The following is a 21,193-nucleotide window of genomic DNA, read 5'->3' on the forward strand; positions in this document are numbered from 1 at the left end:
ATGAGATAGGATGTGAGCAGGCAAAACCTCTGTGAGGAAGTGACTAACCTGAGACATGAGTTATGAGTAGAATTTAGCCAAGCAAAGTTTGGAGGTAGCATGTTCCAGGAAGTGTATACGCAAAGGTCATGAAGCACACACGTCCATGAATTTGAAAGGAAGCCACAAGGCTGGCAGGTGAGGAGAAGGAGGGAGCATGGCAGGGGGTAAGGCTGATCATTCAGCACCTTGTCAGCCATGTTGGCATTTGGGATCTCAGCAGTAGGATGGACTGGGACAGGAGACCAGCAAGGCCTCAGACAGGCTAGCCAGGAGGCAGGAGATGATGGCAGATGGACCAGCTGGAGGAACAGGATCTTTACCTTATGCTCACATCCAGTGTGGACCAGAGCCCCTTGGAAAACATGCCTTTCTCATGCTCCTCAGAGGTGAAGAACTTGGTCTTTACCTCTTCAGAGGTAAAGACAGCGTCTTGGAGACCTTCACGTTCACATCTCTTACTGAGTCAGGAGGTGAAGGCTCTGTCTCCTGTGGTCCATGCAGCCTCCCCATCCCCAGCTCTCAATCCTTCCAAATCAGGTGAGCAGGAAGATGGCTTCTTTCCGCGTGGCAACTTACATTCCCAAACTGCCCTCGCCACACCAGCAGATGGATGTGTTTATACAGTCTAGCCTTCCTGAGTTAGATTTAGATTGAAGTAAGAGCCGAGGGGGCACAAGGCACATTAACCAAAAGTCTGCTTTGTCTGTGTGTCTCCGAAGCAGCCTCATTCCCGGCAGGTGAATAAGCACCTGCTCTAGCCCAGTCCGCAGCCACCCTCCCATAGAGCAGGGCCTGGTGAAAGGCTGGTTGACTGGGGAAGACACAGAGCAGGTCATGAAGCAAGGGGAGGCAAAGCTCAAGCTGGTTCCCAGGGTCTCACCGACACGCCGGAAGGGCAGAACCTGGGAGCCAGAGCAGTGTTCAAGAAGTGTGAAATGTTACCAGTCAGAAGCAGCAACATAACTAGTTGGGAGGAGACTGGGAAGAATTCTGAAGTCAGGCCCATGCAGGCCCCTGGGGTGACTTTTGCTATCCTGATTAAGGCTTTGCAACCAGGAGGGAGCATTTAAATAGACAGAAGTGAAGCGGGGGATGCAACTCATGGTCTCTCCAAGTGGAGGCCTCTGTCGAGTCCACTTTTTCTGAACAAATAAGATTAACTGGTTATTGACAACATCTTTGATTTACAGTTAAGGTGCTGAGATCCCCAAAAGCTTTGCTATATTTGATAGTCTGCCTCTTTCCAAAGGATTCAAGGTGTACTATTTCTTCCTCTTAAAGATTCTTCCTACATTGTCACTAAATTATTAGTGTAACAGGCCATTTCTTCCAGACCCTACAGAACATAAGCTCAGGCCAGCCTGGGGAGAATTATCACAAAATATTTCATTAGCGCAGCCTGAATTCGTGAGATGTTTCCAAAATGGAAAGGAGGCATTTTGATACTGGGTCATGGTCTCACTTCAGATCCAACTCTACATGATCTCGTAATTAGGGAGAATATTGGGTCCCAGTGGAGGCCTGAAACCAATTTTGAGGTTGGATAACTTAAATTAATACTTTTTACTCCTAAATGAAACCCAGATTTTGAGTGCTATAAATTTTCCATTTGTGTGTCTGGCAAGTCTCAAACAGCAGCCATGATATTTCAGGGTTCTGACTACTGTCTTCCTTTAGTTTAGATTTGAGAGGCACTCTGGCAGGATCATACTAGCCCTTACCTGAAGAGAAGATGAGTCCAGGAAAACTGAGAAGGCTTCTCCAGGCCAGCTGGGTAGAGATCAGCCTATGTAAATTTGGACTAGGTACCCAACTACACAGTCAAAACTGAAGGGGCATGCAAAGGCCCAGCTAGCTCCCAGAAGATCAACAGGCTAGCCTGCCACAGCACTCCAAATGCCCAATACTGGGGAAACTCCTTTAGAATAACACACTGTGTTCAGGAGGTTCCTTTTAGGAATAGTATTATTTAGGTTAGAGGTTCAGCTGACCTAGCAAAATCTCAAAATAATATAAGGTTTGAACAGGATAAAACTTTTTTTCTCACACACATAACCCTCTGGGGAGAAGCTGTCTAGGGTCAGTATGATGGCTCCATGCTATTGGGCACCTAGGCTTCTTCTCATGTTTCTTCATCCCTACAGTGTGACTCTCATCTACACAGCCAAAAAAGAAAAAGGAAAAGAAAAAGAAAAGGGGAAGGTATACCCCTTCGATTTAAGGCACAACCTGGAATTTGTACACATCACTTCTGCTCATATCCAACTGATGAGAACATAGGTTACATAGCCACACCTCAGTGCAGAGGAGGCCACCCCCATCTGCAAATTCATGCAACCACAGTAGGTCAGACCTTTGAGCATCATTCATTGCCTCTTGAACTGATCTGTGAAAGGGAGGCTGGGAAATGTAATCAATGCTAGATGGTCATGTGTCCAACGAAATTCGAGGGTTCTACTACTGAAGGAAGAATGTGAAAATGGATATGGAAGATAACTGGCCATCTCTCTTACATGGAAAGAAAGCACCTTTGAGGAATAAACCTTCATAGTGGATCCAGCTCACGGATCAGATTAGAGATATGTCACATAGAAAGTACAGAGAAGGAGTGAAAGGGACAGGCACACAGGACAAGCAAGCTTTGATTGAAAGGAAGAGTAAGACTCTGGGGCCCTTTTCCAGGAAATACAGCTGAAGGGCACTGAAATTCTGAAGAAGGAACAACCAGAGACGTGGAAAAAGCTGGAAGAGAACGATGGCAGCGGGGAGGTACTGGGACCCAAAACAAACTCTCCAATGTATATTATTACTGGTGGCCAACTCTTTTAAGTAGCCATACTTCTTGATGCATTTTGCCCTACATGCATTCCAATCTAAAAGCACATGTTGCTCAAAAGAAAGAGAGTCAAACAGACCTGGATTCAAATCTCTACTCTATCATTTACTTGCAGAGACACCCTGGGCAAATTCCTTTGTGTTCCAAGCCTGTTTCTACATTTTTAAAACATTTTTTTAACGTTTATTTATTTTTGAGACAGAGAGAGACAGAGCATGAACGGGGGAGGGTCAGAGAGAGAGGGAGACACAGAATCCAAAACAGGCTCCAGGCTCTGAGCTGTCAGCACAGAGCCCGACGCGGGGCTCGAACTCATGGACCGCGAGATCATGACCTGAGCCGAAGTCGGCCGCTTAACCGACTGAGCCACCCAGGTGCCCCTGTTTCTACATTTTTAAATTGGGGTAATAGTACTAACCACTCTTTCTATTAAGAGGGTAAAATGAGATGATGTATATAAAACAACTAGTGCCCAGCATGGCACAGTAGAAGCACTCAGCGAAAGGTAGATGTGGCTAGCATGAAACTTTTTGCTTCATAACCAGCACCAGTCTCTCAGATAGGGGCTTAGCCTTGCAGACAGGGCTGTGGATAGGAAAATGGTACGTGTGTGAGGTACCGAAAATCTAAAGAACACATACCCGTTTAGGATACCACTCACTGGCACAATATAGTCATCATAGAAGTAAAATTGTTATCTTTTTAAATTAATATTCCCTCCACTCTGGGGAAAGCACTTTGGCAGCAACAGGCATAAGGGAAGAATTCATTCCTCACATTATACAAAAGAAGAAAACAGCCTTCATCCATGAGCTTATATAAATGGAGCAGGATGAGGTTGGGGCTATACAGCAGATGAATAAGTAATTTCATAATTTTACATTTTGACAGCCAAGCTAAATAATGCTGTTGGCCAAGCCATCTCTGTCACCAGTTTTCTGGCACCAATTTTTTTTAATTTAATTTTTTTAGTATTTATTTATTTTTTGAGAGAGAGAGAGACAGACAGACAGTGCACGAGTCAGGGAGAGGCAGAGAGAGAGAGAGGGAGGTACAGAATCCAAAGCAGGCTCCAGGCTCCAGTCTCTGAGCTGTCAGCACAGATCCTGACCTGGGGCTTGAACTCACAAACTGTGAGATCATGACCTGAGTCGAAGTCGGAGGCTTAACCAGCTGAGCCACCCAGGCGCCCCTCACACCAATTTTTTAAGGCAAATACCTCAACACAAATGAAATAATGATTGTATTAATGACAGTTCTAAGTAGTCTGAGCCGTTTAACTGGGGGACAGGGCAGTAAAACAAATTCTCAGGATTATTAGCTGGGAGAGAAGACTCTGAATAAAATTAGTTAGTCCTGGGTCAGACTTCCACTCACTCAGCATGACCATGCCGCCGTGTTTTTTTTAAATCTTAGAAAAGTACATTAAAACAACATTATTTCTCAGACTCATCCAAAATGTCAATTAAAACCAGGCTCTTTGGAGAAGTCCTACTGCTTAGCAGGACCCATGGGGCATACGGTGGACTCCATGCGACCGAGGAAGAGAGGATGGTCAAGAGCAATGGCTGGTTTTTAAAAAGCAAAATGAAGAAACAGTATTTAGAGTATACTACACTGGCTCAGACCTTTCAGACCTACTTCCTCTTGAGCCAACAAACGTTCTCAACGAATTCTACCTCTCAAGCATACTCTCCATGGTATCTCCGCACACATCTCTGTCTTGCTCTCCTGAAAGGGCTGAATTTTAGAGCCAGTCCCACTAACGACACTTTGGCCACCTGGTCACTTTTCCTGGATCTCCTGTCTCCAATTCTATTTTGTCTTCTTTTTTTAATTTGTCAGAACTAGACAGATGCAGACGAATGTGCCACGGTTTTATAGGATGATGCGACTTGAAAGAGTATTTAAGCATCAGAGTGTGAAGATTCATTTATAAAAAAAAAAAAAAAAAACAATTCCTTATGGTACCATGTGTGTTTCTGTCTTTGTCAGCTGCAGTGGTTCACTGACCTTTAAAGACTGTCGGGCCTGAAGGGCAATTTGAACATACGTGTTTCACTTGACTGCAGAATCAGGGCAGACTTTCCAACCTGGAGCTACCCACTGGCAGATAGGGTGTCTCCGGCCCAGCTCACATGAATGCATTTGCAAGTGTGGACACAGGCAAAGTCTTCTCATTATTGCAACACCTTTCCCAGTCCTCCCCCAGTTCAGCCTTTACTCATCATCATAACAGCCTATGTTTCATAATTAATAGCATGGGGTAATATCAAGAAACAGAAGGGGAAATGTGTGATAGTTGCCTTTGAGGTACTATCTTTCTCTCATCCAGTGATCTTACCTCTCTCCAGGCGGCCCTTGGATTCTAGCGATGTGATTTTCTAGCTAAGGAGGCAATAAGGAGAGCGCACAGATCTGGCTCCTTCCCAGCAACTTTGGAAAAGGTGCCAAGTTAAGAGTCCAAAAAAAGGGGGGAAACCTACAACACCTCCTATTTTCAGCTCCACAAACCAGGAATGACCCTCCTAGACAAAGGCAGGAGTTGCTGCTTGTTTCTGTATTACTCTGTAACAAACCACTGCAAAACACACTGGCTTAAAACAACAATTTGCTGTTTTCTCTTACAGTTCTGTGGGTTGACCAGAATCAGCTGTATAATCTCATTGGGCATCTCTGATGAAGTTGTAGTCAGAGAGTGGCTAGGGCTGGAGTCATCAGAAGGTTGATTGGACTGGACGTTCAAGAAGTTGCTTCCCTCACTGTCGTCAGTGCTCCTCCACACGGAGAAGAGGAGAATAGAGTAGCCTCAGGGCACCAAATCCAGGAAGCAGAAAATTCCAGGCCTCTTTTTATTTTTTTAATGTTTATTTATTTTTGAGGGTGTGGGGGGAAGGGCAGAGAGAGAGGGAGACCGAGGACCCGAAGCAGAGTCTGCACTGACAGCAAAGAGCCTGATGCAGGGCTTGAATTCATGAACCATGAGATCATGACCTGAGCCAAAGTCGGACACTTAACTGACTGAGCCACCCAGTCATCCCATTTGTTGAAAATTCCGGGCCTCTTAATGTCAGGCACAAAGCTAGCATATCACTTCTACCACATTCCATTATTCAAAACTCTTAGAAATCAACCCAGAGTCAAGGGAGTGGAGAAATAGACTCCTTCTCACGCAGGAGAGAAAGAATTAATGGCAGCCATCTTTTCAAACAAGCTACCACCAAACAGGAAGAGAGAAATTTTTAGAACATAAGAAATTCTCTGCCTCAACTGCTCTGAGGGAGGCCCATTCCCTGCTGCTCTTGAGTGGCCCAGTGACTAAACAGCAAAGTAAAATTTGAGCAAATATAATTGTTTAAAATATCAACAGGGAGTACTTAATAAACCCTTAGACTTTACTAGATCAAGCAGATTAAGTAAACAAACAAACAATATAAAGGCTTTACTCTAATAAAAAATGATTAATGAATATTTATTTAATAGTGCAGCCATCAAATTAAGAACTCACATTATCTCTTAAATTTATAAAAATTACTAACTCTAAGAGGAAATCAAAACTATAGTTACTGGGATTCTAGAAAATAATGACAGTTGGAACACCACAATTAAAAACTTCTGGAATTTGAAAAAATCATAGTCTTGAATTATTTCATTATTAAACAAGAAAAATGAAAATAAATGAGCTAAGTATTCAGCTAAAACTTAGAAAATAATACGGAACAAATCTACAGAAAGCAGAAATAAGGAATCTGTGAATATAAGAACAATTAATGAAAATAAAGCAAAATCTGTAGAACTGAGAAATAAGTCTTAAAATTTTTTTGGAAATGCCAATATCATTGGCAAATTCTTGAAAGCCAAAAAAAAAAAAAAAAAGAACATGCAAATATGTATATTAGTGATTACAAAAGAGGTAACACCACAAATAGATTTAACTGTGAGAAGTTTCCTTTGTGCAAAGCACAAACCTATGTAAATGCTTCAAAAGTCTTGATAAAATGGGGCAACTGGGTGGCTCAGTAAGTTGAGGGCCCAACTCTTGATTTCAACTCAGGTATAAATCCCAGGGTTGTGGTCTCAAGTGCTACTTCAGGCTCCAAGATGAGTGTGGAGCCTGCTTAAGATATTCTCTCTGTCTCTCTGTCTCTGTCTCTGTCTCTCTCTTTCTCTCTGCCCCTCTCCCCCATTTGCATGCTCTCTGTCTCTATCTAAAAAAAAACAAAAACAAAAACAAAAAAAAACAACCTTGATAAAATGAATGGTTTTCTAAGAAAGGATAAATTATGGAAATGGACTCAGAAAGGGTACAAAACCTGAGTAGGTCAATACCTGTGGCAAAAACTTTTAAAGTCATCAAAGAACTGCACTCTAGAAAAACAGCATGTCCAGGAGCACCTGGATGGTTCAGTCAGGTGAGCATCCAATCTCTGGTCTGGTCATGATCTCACAGTTCGTGGGTTCAAGCCCAGCGTCAGGCTCTGTGCTGACAGCTCAGAGCCTGGAGCCTGCTTCTGATTCTGTATCTCCCTCTCTCTCTACTCCCTCCCCTGCTCACACTTTCTCTCTCTCTCTCTCTCAAAAATAAATAATAAACATTAAAAAAAGAAAAAGAAAAACAGGACATCCAGAACGATTTTGAGAGAATTTTCTCATGCTTTTAATGAACAAAGAATTCTTACACTATTTCAGAAATATAGAATATATTAGAAAATGAAAATCCTCCCCATTTCTTTTGTAAAGTTAACATAATCTTGATGACAAAAATAGCACACAACAAAAGAATAATGGCCAATCTCATATATGAAATTGGATACAAAAATCCCACGTCAAAGGTTAACTGTTGATTCTAGAGCTTACCAGAATTTATTATAGATGTGTTAGGGGAAAATTAGAAATTAGGTGGACTCTTAATGCCCACTAAAGAATTTGATACTGCATTTTGTGCTTTCATATGATAGAAGATTATGCAACCATTACAAATCATATTGAAAACGGCAGGGGAGAAATGGTCACAGCATAGTATTTTAAAACTGGTTCAGAATGATCCCATTTTTGTAAATACATGCACCTGTGTGTGTGTGTCGCCTGAAAGGAAGAGCACAAATGGTAACTCTCTGAGTGTTAAAATTTAAAATTCTTCTCTCCTCCTCTTCCTTCTTCCTTCTTTTGTACATTTTCCAGATTTTCCACAAAGAAAATGTGTTACTTTGTAATCAGATGAAAAACAGGGAATTTTATTCTTAAATAAGTCTTATCTCAGTAGTAATCCTTAACAAGTCCTATGTTTGCACGTCCCACTAAAGATGAGCCATTTTATTTCTGCCCCTTCGTTTTTCTAGTTTCCTCTTGTTACCAAATATTTCCTTTCTGCTTTCATCTTCCCCTCAGTTTTGGCATCCAAAGAGGTTACTGTGGAAAGCGTGCCAGTATGTGTGTCAGCAAAATGAATCAAACAACTGAAAGAATTGACCTTGGATCCTTTTGCATGAACAGCACATAAAAGGCAGGCTGCTGTATGAGATTTATAGACAGGGCAAGTTTGAGGTGGAGGAAAGGCAGTCAAAAAGGACTCTGGCATCACCACTCACAACACACCCTTCCCTTTGGCCCCGGCTCCAGCTTTGGGGAAGGGGAAAGAAGCAAGACAGGTGTCTCTGTGGCATTTTGTCCCTGTCATGGGCCTGGGAATGAATGCTGTCAAACAAAAAGCCAGAGTATGGTGGCTTCATTTCAAATGATGGACGAAAGCTGAAGTGTAGGGTTCAAAGAAAGAGGAAGAAATAGGATGGCTGAAAAAAATGCAAAGGGAGAAGGGACCTGTGCGTGCTGAGGACCTTGGTGATTTTCCTACAGAAAGTGGGGAGGCATTGAAGAGTTTATGCAGGAAGGCAACTTTGAATGTGCATCTATGTATGTATAAATGTTTACATATATAGGCATATGTACATCTTACATACATGTGCAAACATGTATATATGTATGTACATACACATTTTTATTTATGTGTGTATGTGGATACATTTTATATGGAAACCAAAATATAACTGGAAAAGAGAAAGGCTGAAAACAGGAAGGCCAGTTTATGTAGTAGCCCAAGTTATAGAAGACTGGCCCAGGTTGGGAGAAGTGAATGGATATAAAGGATCTTTTTTTTTTCCTTCTATTTAAAATTTTGATTTAAATTCTGGTTAGTTAACATATAGTATAATATTGGTTTCAGGAATAGATGAAAGATCTTTTCAATATAGAATCAGAACTCTGCTTCTCCCTGACTTTGCAGAAGACAGCCACCCCAGTTCCTACTTTCATCCCCTCTATTCAACGGATCAACCCTAACTGACTGCCTCAGCTGGTAACTCAGTTGTAATTCCAAACTCATAAGAGAGAATCTGATTGGCCTAACTCAGATTAGGTGCCCACCTCTTGTCCAATCGACTACAGCCAAGGCCAGTGTCACAGAATGCAAACATGGTTGCTAGAGTCCATTTGTTTGTGGGATTAACAGACTGATATCTCTCTCCATCCGTGGACTACATTCTTCAATAGGGCAGGGACTATTTTTGGTTCCTTATCACTGAATTCAGCACCTTATTAGGTACCCGGGATGTAACCGGCGCTCAGAAACCATTTGTATTTGTCAAAAGGATGAATGTACAAATAACAAATGGAGAGAAACATAGATGGGATAGAAGGCACTATTAAGTCATCCAATCCAGCCCTCCATCCATTCATTACTCATGTGTCTCATTTATCACTGGAGCACCAACTTCAGCAGGATTACGTCAATTGCCTTCAATACACCAGTGAGCTTTTGTGGTCTAGTCTAAGGACCAACCCCCATTTGCAAGAGTGACTTAAGTGAGAAACTATGCTCCTAATTCTAAACAACTGACTTAAAACAAACTGTGGAAACCCAATCCATTTGTAACTTAAAAAATACCTCCATACAAGACAATCAATGGAAGAACTAAGCTGGAGAGAAAAGGTATCTGTCAGAAGAAACTTGGCATACATGTTACACTTTTTCCATCTGATTCTTTCAGTATTCTTCCTGTGGAATCCAATTTCCTTAAGTGACCTCTGTTCATAGGAAACTATTTGGTTTAATCTCTGGGAGCCATGGCATATTTTTAACCATCTCCAAAGGCCAGCTCCGTCTCCAATGAGCATGCCTGATACCCAAACAGATGTTTTATAACACTCAGCACACATGAGCTCACCACTGGCAAGTCTTTTGCACACAATCAGCCCACAGCTCTTCTCAATCTCCCCTTTCATACCACAAACTAAATTCAGGGCTCACAGGCAAGCTTGAGTCCTTACCACAGTAACCAAAGAGCAGAAGATGGAGATCCCAATTTTGAATTTTCAACTTATAAATATTTTAGAAATCTAATGATGAACCAAAAACTATGCAATACAAAGAGTTAGCCAAATTCAGGAGTATAAAAAGACTCACAAACTGGCTGCCCCAAAAGAATTCAGATTCAAGTATCTGTGTAAAAGGTTCAAAAGCAACTCAAATTTTGATGGAGTTATAAAGCATGTTAACATTTCTAGTGTGGAAATCAAGGAGACCACATAGGACTCTTGCCACCCCTTCCCCAAAAGCCTAAAAGATCCCCAAAGAGACCACAAGGGGGTGACTAAGGAGACCTAAATAAACAATTGCAAGCTCATGGGGCTTTGATTCCTTGAGAACCTAAACCTGCAGGGAAAAATCTGAGCTTTTTAAGAAGGCTTGCTCCACCTCAGAAACCCTCAGAGATATAAGCAGCAGTTGTTGAGCACCAACTTAAACTTGAACCTATAAATATTTCAAGAGGAGAAGACCCAGAGGCTGCCTCAGAGACACTCATCCACACGTTGGGAGCTATATATAAACTGGCACCTTAAAATGACAGCTATGTCAAGAGCTGATGGCTTCTGGCCAAGAGCTGTACGTTGTGTGATACCGTCTACAAGTGATCAAGAAAATATTTGCAAAAAAAAAAAAAGGAAAGAAAGAAAATATTTGCGTTTTTAGTCTATATTCAGGCTAATAGAGTGAAGAGAGGATAAGTACCTAAGGCAAGCAGAGCTGGTTTTAATCCCACTTTAACCATTTACCGCCATATCGTCTTGGGTGCAATATTTAAATAAGCCTGAGCCCTCGGTCTCATGTCTGTACAGCGAAAATAATGAATAAAAATGACGTGCCTGGACAATTCTAATAATGCTTTCAACACCATTACATTCAGTCGTATCAAAATGGAACTTTCCAGCCTAGGAGAAAAGCCACCTAGCATCCTGCTAAACCACCACTGAGCAGGAGATATTGCTGCATTTTCTCCTTTGAATTTAACCAGAGTATTTTGTTGCTAACGTGTGACAATAATTGGCACTCATAACTTTGTAAATGAGCAAGCTGAGGTAAACTGAGGTCAAAGCCAAATGTTGGATCTGAATCAAACCACCCAAAAGCAATACTGCAGAGAATTTAACAGGGTTACAAAGACCAGTGTGCAGACTGAGAGCTTCGGTCGTCCTAGCAACCTTTTGAAGCAAACACTGGTGCAGATTTGCTGGCATATATGACACTGAGAACATCTGGTCTTTCTATTATCTTCTCACAAGCAAAAAATGATGTCGTGTAAACTGATCTTTAGGCCAATTATATGGTCTAAGTGTTACAGTGTTTGTGTTGGCTCTTCTGGCTCCAGGTTTTAAGAACTTAATTTGTAGCCACACCCCTCTCTGAAGTCCTAATTGCATCTTACTGTAACTGACCCCAAGGATTTGTTTATGCCAAGTCTGCACCTTCCTTCAGGACGATAAGTATGTGTAAATGCATCATCAGTCAACTGTGCATGCAAAGCGTGGTGGGAGGTCCTATAAGAATCAGTTACAGGAGTTTTGTGCAATGGGAAAGTAGAGACAGTGCCTAAGAGAGGAGGCTCTGGGGACTGCTCTGGTCATATATCCAATGCTACATTTTTTCCCCTGTATACCAGTTTTGTTATGGAAGCCAGGTGTGGAGTATTGAGGCTCTAGTCTGCAGCTCACTTCGAAGGCACTAAACTAGGAGTCAGAAAACTGATACTACCTCCCACCTGGCCTTCCTTCCTACCCTAGACAAGGTCATTGTTGTGTCTGAGCATCTGTTTCTCCATCTAGACTCAACTTCATTTACAAACTCAATGTGGCAGGCACTGTTCCAAGGCCTTCATCAACATTGATTAAGTTAATCCTCATAATGACTCTAACTGGCAAGCAGTATTATTATTCCCACCCAATGTCACACGGCGGGGGCATGGCAGAGATTGTGAGCTTGCCCCCCACCCTGCTCCAGCTGCTCGCTAAGAGCTCTGGGCTTCTGTGCTCAGCCCTAATGGACTGGGGTCTCTAATGAACCACAGCCTAGTGCTCTGGAGCAGGAGACCCATGGGTGCACCCCTGGACTGGTACTGACCACAGGAAAGGGGCTTCTTGCCTCTCTCCCTCCTCATCCCACGCCATCCTTCTGTTGCTATGGCCAAGAGGCCATGGCAGCAGCTGATGGGGCTGACCTAGGGAGGTCTTTCTCCCATTTCACTCCAACCCTCACCCCTACAGCCCACAGATAGATGTGAGGGGCCATCTTTTACTCTGTGGATCCTTTCCCACCTTTTTGAAGACATCTGGGAATCCTAATCTGGGTTATGAACAGAAGTATTGGTAGAAGAAGGCAGGGAGCTCCTGATTTTGTCTTTGGACAAAATAGCCTCTGGTAAATGTATTAGCATTACAGTGTGTGAAATAAGTAAATAGGCCTCTGAATTAACATGCTTCCTTGATCTACCACAGCCCCTCCCCCATCACTGACCCCTAAATGGAGGAAGGGAGTTGTGGGATGGCCAGCCCTTAGGGAAAACTGAAGCCTTATGGGGACTTGACCCCAGGCACCAGCAGCACCATCTTCAGGACCAGAAGTTTCCTTCATCTTTAGAGGAAATGAATCTCTCGAGTCTCTTTGTCTGACTTAGCATGTCTAGGAACAAAGGGCAGAATATGTAGTACAGTAAATCCCAACTCTGAGTTGTCCATTACAGGAATTTATCACAGATGGTAATCATTAGGACTTTAACATTCTTGAAGGAAAGAGCTTTATCCAGAATTATAAATAAACTATTCCCAAGGCTTAGATTTATAAAGCTGTGCTAAAAAAATAAAATTCAAGTGAATAAAATTTAAATATCTCATTGGCTTTATTTAACAATTCGTGAATCAGGCTGCATCACATCTAGCAAACAGAAAGGAGCTCCGAGAAGCTGTACAAAATGGGAGACTTGTATAGGCAGAAGTGGGCAGGGACAGGGACAGGGAAAGAGTGGGTTACTTCATATTTCTTTGGGGGACAAAGGGGTCTATCAGGCATATTACCTCATTAATGCTAACCAGGAAATCCCAGATTGACTGGTTTAAGATTACATTTCTGGGAAAGTTTGAAACTGCAATTAGCCTAAATATTGAGTCTTGGTTTGTGGACATGGGGCTTAGCACAAGTGACTCCATTTGGAGCATGTTGTTTCTCTTTTTTTTTTTTTTTTTTTTAACAGCTGTTAGAGAGGGTTGCTTGGACAACTAGGACTTTACAGCCTGGGTTACAAAGTCAACCTAACTTGTGAAAGCTTGGCATTGATCTGGGAGTTCTGGGTAATGCCAAGAGAAGATGGGAACTTATTTTCTGCAGTTAGTGGGCTCCCAATCAGAACCTAACAAGGTTAGGTCCTGGTTTAAGCTCATGAAATGGAAGCTCAGAGAAAATGGGGTGCCAGCATCTAAATATGGCATTACAATTCCTAAACCAATAGTGGAGCAACAGTGTGCAGAACAAGGATGCTGCCTTCCAGAAGTTTCTCATCTAGTCAGGAAGGTAAGGCATTTACCAACCAAACAACTAGAGTTTGTAGGCTTCTGCATGTGGCATAGACTGTAACTAGAGAATGCAGGGAGGGAAGCAAAGGACACATGGAGGCTGGAGTCATCAAGAAAAGATGGGGCGGTGGGGGAAGGGACTGACTTAGGACTTGGATGAGTGGGGTGTGCACATGTAAGGCAAGGTTTGCTCAGCCCCACACCTCCGACAAACATGCATCACGTCCCTGCTGTGATCTCAGTCTGAGCCAGGTCTCAAATCACACACTTGTGTCTCCTACAGGTGACTGAGCCTTAAATTCCAGACTCACCCTCTTCATTCCCCCTTGAGCCTTCTTCTAAAGGCCTGAAAAGGGAAACTCCAGCCTCTGGACATATCCCATCCAGGATGGATGCCACAGGATGGGCATCCATCCTGGAGGGTGAAGCCAGGGGAAAAACCCACACGCCAGCCACAACCCCAGTGTAGAGCTGTATGGGGTTAGGATGAGCAGGAGAGGGAGAAAGGGACAGGGCAGCCTCAAAGGCATGTGCCCCCCTGCCTCAGCTTCCGTGTGGCAAGATTCTGTAGGCATCTGGGAGACACAGTTGAGGGGACAATAAAATGCCCTGTAGGCACAGGAAGTTTGAAGGGAGGCTAGGACCCCAAAGGGTGGTCCACAGCCTGTCCAGGCAATCCAGGAGGTTCTGATGGGAAAAGTGAAGGGAGCACAGGCACCAGAAGGAGAACGTCATCTGTTGGGGGTGCAGGGAGTGCAGGACTAACTTTGAAGCGCCAAGAGGTGACATCACAGAGGAGAATTACATAGGACTGGCTGCAGATTCTGGACTCTCTAAAGGCTGCTGTAGGGGCTCTAGGTATCTTCTCTGCATTGTCCAGTCAGGTGCCCAGGAAGGATGGGGAGAAAAGTAGAATTCAAGGTAGATGTGTAATTTGCAATAAAATGTCCCCAGAACCTAAGGGTGCCTGAGCAGGTGCAGCAGCATCTGGAAGAAGAGGGACTGCCTCAACCAGAGCAAGGGGAGGATAAATTGTTCATTACAGAGCTTTGGAGAAGGCAGGGGCATGGAGGGAGAAGCTGTATCGACTGGGGTCCTATTCACATCAGTAGGGAGAGCTGCCTCCTTAATTTACTACCCAGCACGAATGGTTGAAGGGAGCAAATGTTGATGAGGAGAGACAAATGCATGAGTGCCCCTGAGAATCACCCCAGTTTGCCATATTGGTGACAATGCAGATCACAGATTGATTCAGCACCCTTGAAGTATAGTATAGGAGAAGCTTGTGTTGTTAACCTTCTACTGCCTCCAGAAGTGTAACTGAAATCAGTTGAAACAAGTTCCTTTCATTTAAAAAAAAATTAGGGAACCCTCCTTAGAAGACATTAAAGTGTGGCCGGAAGAAGAGAGGTTCTGGAACCTATCAGGGATTCCAGTCACCAACCCCACCTCTTCCTGGTTGTGTAGCCTCGGGAAAATGATTTCATCTTTTTGAGCCTCAGTTTCCCCATCTATGAAATTGAACATATGATAAAGGTACCTGGCTGGCAAGGCTATTGAAGAGATTAAATTTGATAACCTCTGTACATAGCTTGACCCCATGCATCCAACCTAGTTAAGGTCAGTCCCCTTCTCTTCTTCCTCTTTGAGAGAGAGACTCCAAGAAAATGAATTTTGACAAACAATTTTACACAGAAAGAAGAAATTTGTTGTCAAGCTCTATGGTATGCCAGAAGAGCACTGCCATAAACATCGCGTCTGCTTTCTACATATTTCTTTCAAGCTGCCCACCGTGCTTCCCAGCTGCCCTGCTCCAAACAGCAAGCATCAGCTCACATCCTTCTCTCTGATTCTCTTACAGGGGCGCTGTATCAACTTCACCAGAGTCAAGAACAATCAGCCCGCCAAGTACCCCCTCAACAACGCCTACCACACCACCTCGCCGCCTCCTGCCCCCATTTACACGCCCCCACCCCCTGCTCCCCACTGCCCTCCCCCACCCCCCAGTGCTCCCACCCCTCCAATTCCATCCCCACCTTCTACCCTTCCCCCTCCTCCTCAAGCTCCACCTCCCAACAGGGCGCCACCCCCCTCCCGACCTCCTCCCAGGCCTTCTGTCTAGAACCCAAAGTTCATGCTCTGGGCTCTTAGAAACTTTGGGGAGGAGGCTCCTCTGTGGTGTTAGAATAAGTCTTTCCAGTTAGGGGAGGCTTCTGCTTTGGAAATGAGTGGTGATAAAGCCCACTGATCTTCACACACCTTAAAAATTGGTTTGTAATGCCAATACATCGACAATTGTGATCAGCAGAAAGAAAGAGAAATTTTGAAATGCCTCTGAACAAATGATGAGGCAACTACAGTCACAATTATAGCCAGCCAGCCATCACCTCTAGAAGGTTCCAGAGACAGTGAAACTGCTGAGATGCTCTAAATGGGATTGTGTCTCATGGAGACCAATAAGAAAATCATTTCTCTGAGGGTGAAATGCAGAGTCGGATGGATGAGAAATAACATTGCTGGGTTTCTAAATGCTGCCTTCCCTCCTCCACTCCACCTCCATCACTTGACCCTGGACCCTTGGCCTAGGAACCAAGGAACCCTCGCCCAAGAAAGTGAAAACCCTTTGCCTACAACTTTGGGAAAAGCTTGGGTTCTCCATTGTGGCAAGAAACTCAACATCAGACAGGTATCTGACAGGTATCTGAACAAAAGCATGTTCGCCTGGGATTTGCAGAGGAATAAAAACATATGCCTTATTTTACTTTCAAATTCTCCCAGTTTCCAAGTGAGGGAGAGAGCAGGTGTTTACAGATGGAAAAAGGTATGTTGCCACGTTGCTGTGTAAGTGAAATCAGGTGTGTGCATTGACAGGAGAGTACTGATGAGAGCATCAGACAGTTTCTAAAACCCACAGGCCATCAGCAGCTAGAGGTGGCTGGCTTTGGCCCGACATGGTCCCCTAAATCAACAGACATGGCATTGTTGAAGAGCAACCTGTTAATTATTCATCTTAAAAACCAAGATTTGGCTTCAGTTTAAATCACTTAAGATACGAAGAAGTGACTGATCCCATTTTTTAGAGACAAACATGAGTTGATCTTCCCAAAATGGTGTCACTAGCGTCTACCATACAATTTTGCTGTTTTTTTTTTTCTTTCTTTTTTGGTAAAGTTGTGTACCAGAGACTTCTATTCCAGCTGAGAGACAAGGGTCCTAACATAATATGGAAACCATCCCCACATGCTTTAATTAACCACAAAAAAAGTCATGTATGTGTAGATGTAAATATATTTCTCCTTGGCTTTTCAACATTCTCATAAATATCAGCTATCAACCCAGGAGGAATACACTAGATGTTCTGCCTGAAATTCCCACCAGGCCTGGGATCCACCCCATTCCTCCAAGTCTTTCTGAATCTGTTGTCATCAGTAAACCCTATAATCACTTTCTAAACATTGGGCTTCATTAACCAGGGTAAAAACAGAGGGCCATTGTTGAGCACCTCCTATACCATCCTATTCAAAATTATCTTCCCCTCCAGCTTCCCACAGGTCTTAAAATTCCTCTCCCAAAGTGCTCAAAGACTTAAATCTTTTCTGGAACAAAGCAGCATATAAAATAAATATAAACCTAGCACTTTGGGTTATGGTCTCCAAAGATCCTTTAAGACCCCATTAAGCCAGCCTGATTCTTGGACCGTACTTAGAGACATAAGGACCTGGTAGGCATTCCATAAACACCAGTTCTTGTAGACATTGTAGATATGGCAGACATTACTTATCAATCACAGCACTATCCATGAAGCCCAACAATTTCTTCAACAGTCCTCAGATCACAACTACAAAGAGCCTCCATTCATCAGTCAGAATTGAGAGAGAGATGAGCCCTATTTTCCATCCCTGCTTTAGAAATCAGAAACGAACAGGAATTGCATGGAGAAATGGGGAACTCTTGGGCAGCAAAGGTACAGTCGGGGGAAAATAGATCTAGGCAGAGTGCCTTATTGGGGGGCCATACGCACTAAATCTGCAGTGCCAATGCCAAACTGACACTTCTCCAAGTGTACTTCAGACCAGCCCTTCTCCTGACCTGCCACTTTCAAAGAATCTCCCAGCCATTGTCTAGAGCGAAAATCAGATATGGTTTCCAGGACTTATGAAAGCAACCTCCCTTTGCCACCCCCTCAACCTGGCCTATATTATCTATTTTTAGAACACTAGGCTTCTTCTTTAGTATAGTCCCTCATGAAGCAGGGGCCAGAATGTCTCAGCCACTTGCAGTGACATTGCTGGACTCCAGAAAACCATTCCATAGGAGAATGGGTTCCCCAGGCTCACAGCGTAGAGACGTTGAGCCCATGGCAACTGTTTTGACTGCTGGCAGTACAAAACGGTCCACCCCCCACCACTAGCCCCAGGACTCACTGCGGCCATAAGAAAGTTCAAGCCAAGATGCTGACGTCATACAACAAGATGGCGGGCATCATTCAGGATCTCAACAGCACATCAGTCAGAAGCCCTGTGCGGTTTCCACAATGTTTTGGTGAACTTTTTGATGAATAGGGAACTGCAAATATATGATGATTTTGAAGAGGATTAGCAGGGTTTGTCCTTCAAACTGACTCATCATGTCATCCCTACTCATTTAGAATTACAGTTAAGAAGGTGAAACTTCTAGACTGTATGAACAAGGCAATAGTAGGCTAGTACAGACAAGAAAATTCTTTAACTGGTTTATAAAATCTATCAGTACTTGTATCATTCCCTGTCAAAGGCAGCAGACATATGATTGTGATCAGACAAGAAAATTCTTTAACTGGTTTATAAAATCTATCAGTACTTGTATCATTCCCTGTCAAAGGCAGCAGACATATGATTGTGATCAGGAAACTGCACAAAACTATTGTTTCAACCCCCATGTTATTGTCCTTGTGAAGTTTTTTTTTAATAAAAGCCAACTTTTTGTTGTATATATTCGTATTCCATGTGTTAGATGGAAGCATTTCCTATCCAGTGTGAATAAAAAAGAACAGTTGTAGTAAATTATTATAAAGCCAATGATATTTCATGGCAGGTTATTCTACCAAGCTGTGCTTGTTGGTTTTTCCCATGACTGTATTGCTTTTTGAAATGTACAAATAGTTACCGAAATGACGAGACCCTTGTTTGCACAGCATTAATAAGGACCTTGAGTTTCGTGGTCCCCTCTTTTGAAGACCAGCTCACAAGCAGTTTCTGGCCTGGAGCTTTGCATGTATTCCAGTGAGACTGGAAAAGTTCTCTGTTTTACCAAGATCAAGAACAGAGCTGGTGGACAAATTAATTAATAGTCTTGGATATCTGGCCATGGGTAACTTCATTGTAAATATCACTAAAATGGGCAGAGATGATTTTAATGTCTCATAAACACTAGAGTCCAAACACTGTCAGATGAGAAAAAACCTATCAAAGAACTAGGAAAAAAATAATAATTATTATGAGATAGTGAGCAAGTTTCAGCCCAATGCCAACTCAATAAAAACAATTAATGCTGTGTAAAATGGGTTGAATTAGCTTGCAAACTATATAAAGATATATGCAGTGAAACACCTGTTAATGCACACAAGATGGGAATGAGGTGTTCTAGTCAATTGCCTTTTCTAGTTATCTGAGCTCTACTATATTATCATACTTGGATAACCAATTTAAAACAATTAGAATATGATTTTTTTAAATACACTTAACATTAAACTCTTCCTCTAATTCTTTCTCCTTTCTGTGATAATTCAGAACACAGTTATGGATCTCCAGTGAGTCATTGTTATAAAAAATGAGTTATCACTGTACTATGCTATAAGAGACTGGGCTAACCCTGCACAATGACAAACTCTGGAAGTTGCTTTTAAAAAAAAATAATAACAATAAAATACTAAAATCATCTCTTTTACTGGTTATTTGTCTCTTTGTTATAAAAATAAAGTGTAGACTGTTCAACTACTTAACATCTTGATGATAATAAAACAACTGTTGTTATGCAAATTATATTTCTGAAATCATTATTAGATTTCCAGTAAGTTCTTTACTGTCATGATTATTGTCATTTTTTTCCTTAGCTGTCCAACATTCAAAATATTCTTTATTTCTTTTTTTTTTAATGTTTACTTATTTTTGAGAGAGAGGGAGAGAGGCCGAGAGGGGAGGGGCAGAGAGAGAGGAGAACAGAGGATCCAAAGAGGGCTCTGTCCTGACAGCAGAGAGCCCAGCATGGGGCTCGAACTCACAAACTGTGAGATCGTGACCTGAAGTTGGACATTTAACTGACTGAGCCACCCAGGCACCCCTAAAATATTCTTTATTTCTAGTAACAGTTTTAAAATTTTAAATGGAATCCAAGCTAAATGAAAATATAAAGTAAAAAGTCGAGACGGAGAAGCACACAGAAAAAAAAACGTAGTGGACCAGTCAGGATTGTTTCTGGCTGCCTGGAACAAGATTTGGGGCCATGACTGATTTGATTCTCACAGCAAGGACTCCAGAGGTTTGCAGCTGCTCAAGAAACCAGGCAGCATTACAGCCAGTGCTGCAGTAAGTACCTTTCCTTCCGTATACATCTCAAAATATTTTTATTATATCTGCAATTCTGATACAAACCACTTGATTCCTAGCATCTTCAATCCGGCTCCTTCACTGAAATTTTTGTGTAGGTAAGAGTGTCTCTTACTAGTTCCTGAATTTGTTTCTTTTACAAGTCTTCCTTCAACCCTGAATTCATCTTAATGGGAATAAAACCATCTGCAAACAGAAACCCATGCCACATTTTTTTCCAAGATTGCAATAGTATTTACTTTTTAATAGCTTTTCGGGCACATGCACATTTTTAAATTACATTCTTAATCATTAAATGGTTTTGAGATAACCGGCTAGCAATTTGGAAGGAAAAAGAAAACTTGGAGCTCTACTTCACTCCTTACACCAAAATTAACTTCAGCTGTATTTAATTTAAGTGTAACAAATAAAATGAAGAAAGTACTAGAAGTGGAAAAAATATTTACTGTATCATATGAGGAATTTTTAAATCCTGCATATTACTGACCAACTTTCTCATGAAATCGCTTCAACTACCCTGAGTAATGCTCCAATGCATTAAGTCGAATAAACAACAGAAATAAGGTCATCGATCAGGTACTGTGAACTTGAGCAGATCTACAATTTTCCATCACTAAATCCAATGTTCTGCCCTCAGATAAATGTATGCTTCTCTGGAGTCTCATTTAGGTATAGAACAACCAATACAACACTTTGTCCCTCTAAATACATTACAAACAAGGTCTAAGTGCTTACAATTACCAAGCACTGGGTAAAGCTATAGAGTTGGTATCCGCAAAACAGATGAGTTTACTCTGATTACAATTGTTTTGTTATTTTATTCTGATTACAACTG

The 21,193-nt window shown here is 42.3% G+C and overlaps 1 protein-coding gene across 1 annotated transcript in view; it reads left to right on the forward strand.

Moving 5' to 3' along the window:
• Positions 1-19,692, forward strand: part of ANTXR1 (ANTXR cell adhesion molecule 1) — a 220,721-nt gene extending 201,029 nt beyond the window's left edge. The window contains exon 18 of the mRNA XM_030310743.2: positions 15,636-19,692. Within this exon, the coding sequence (XP_030166603.1) occupies positions 15,636-15,896 (261 nt within the window). The 3' untranslated portion in view covers positions 15,897-19,692. The remainder of the gene's footprint in view (positions 1-15,635) is intronic.
• Positions 19,693-21,193: the final 1,501 nt, after the last annotated feature.

The sequence above is a fragment of the Lynx canadensis genome, chromosome A3 (assembly GCF_007474595.2).
Source record: "Lynx canadensis isolate LIC74 chromosome A3, mLynCan4.pri.v2, whole genome shotgun sequence".
NCBI lineage: Eukaryota > Metazoa > Chordata > Mammalia > Carnivora > Felidae > Lynx > Lynx canadensis.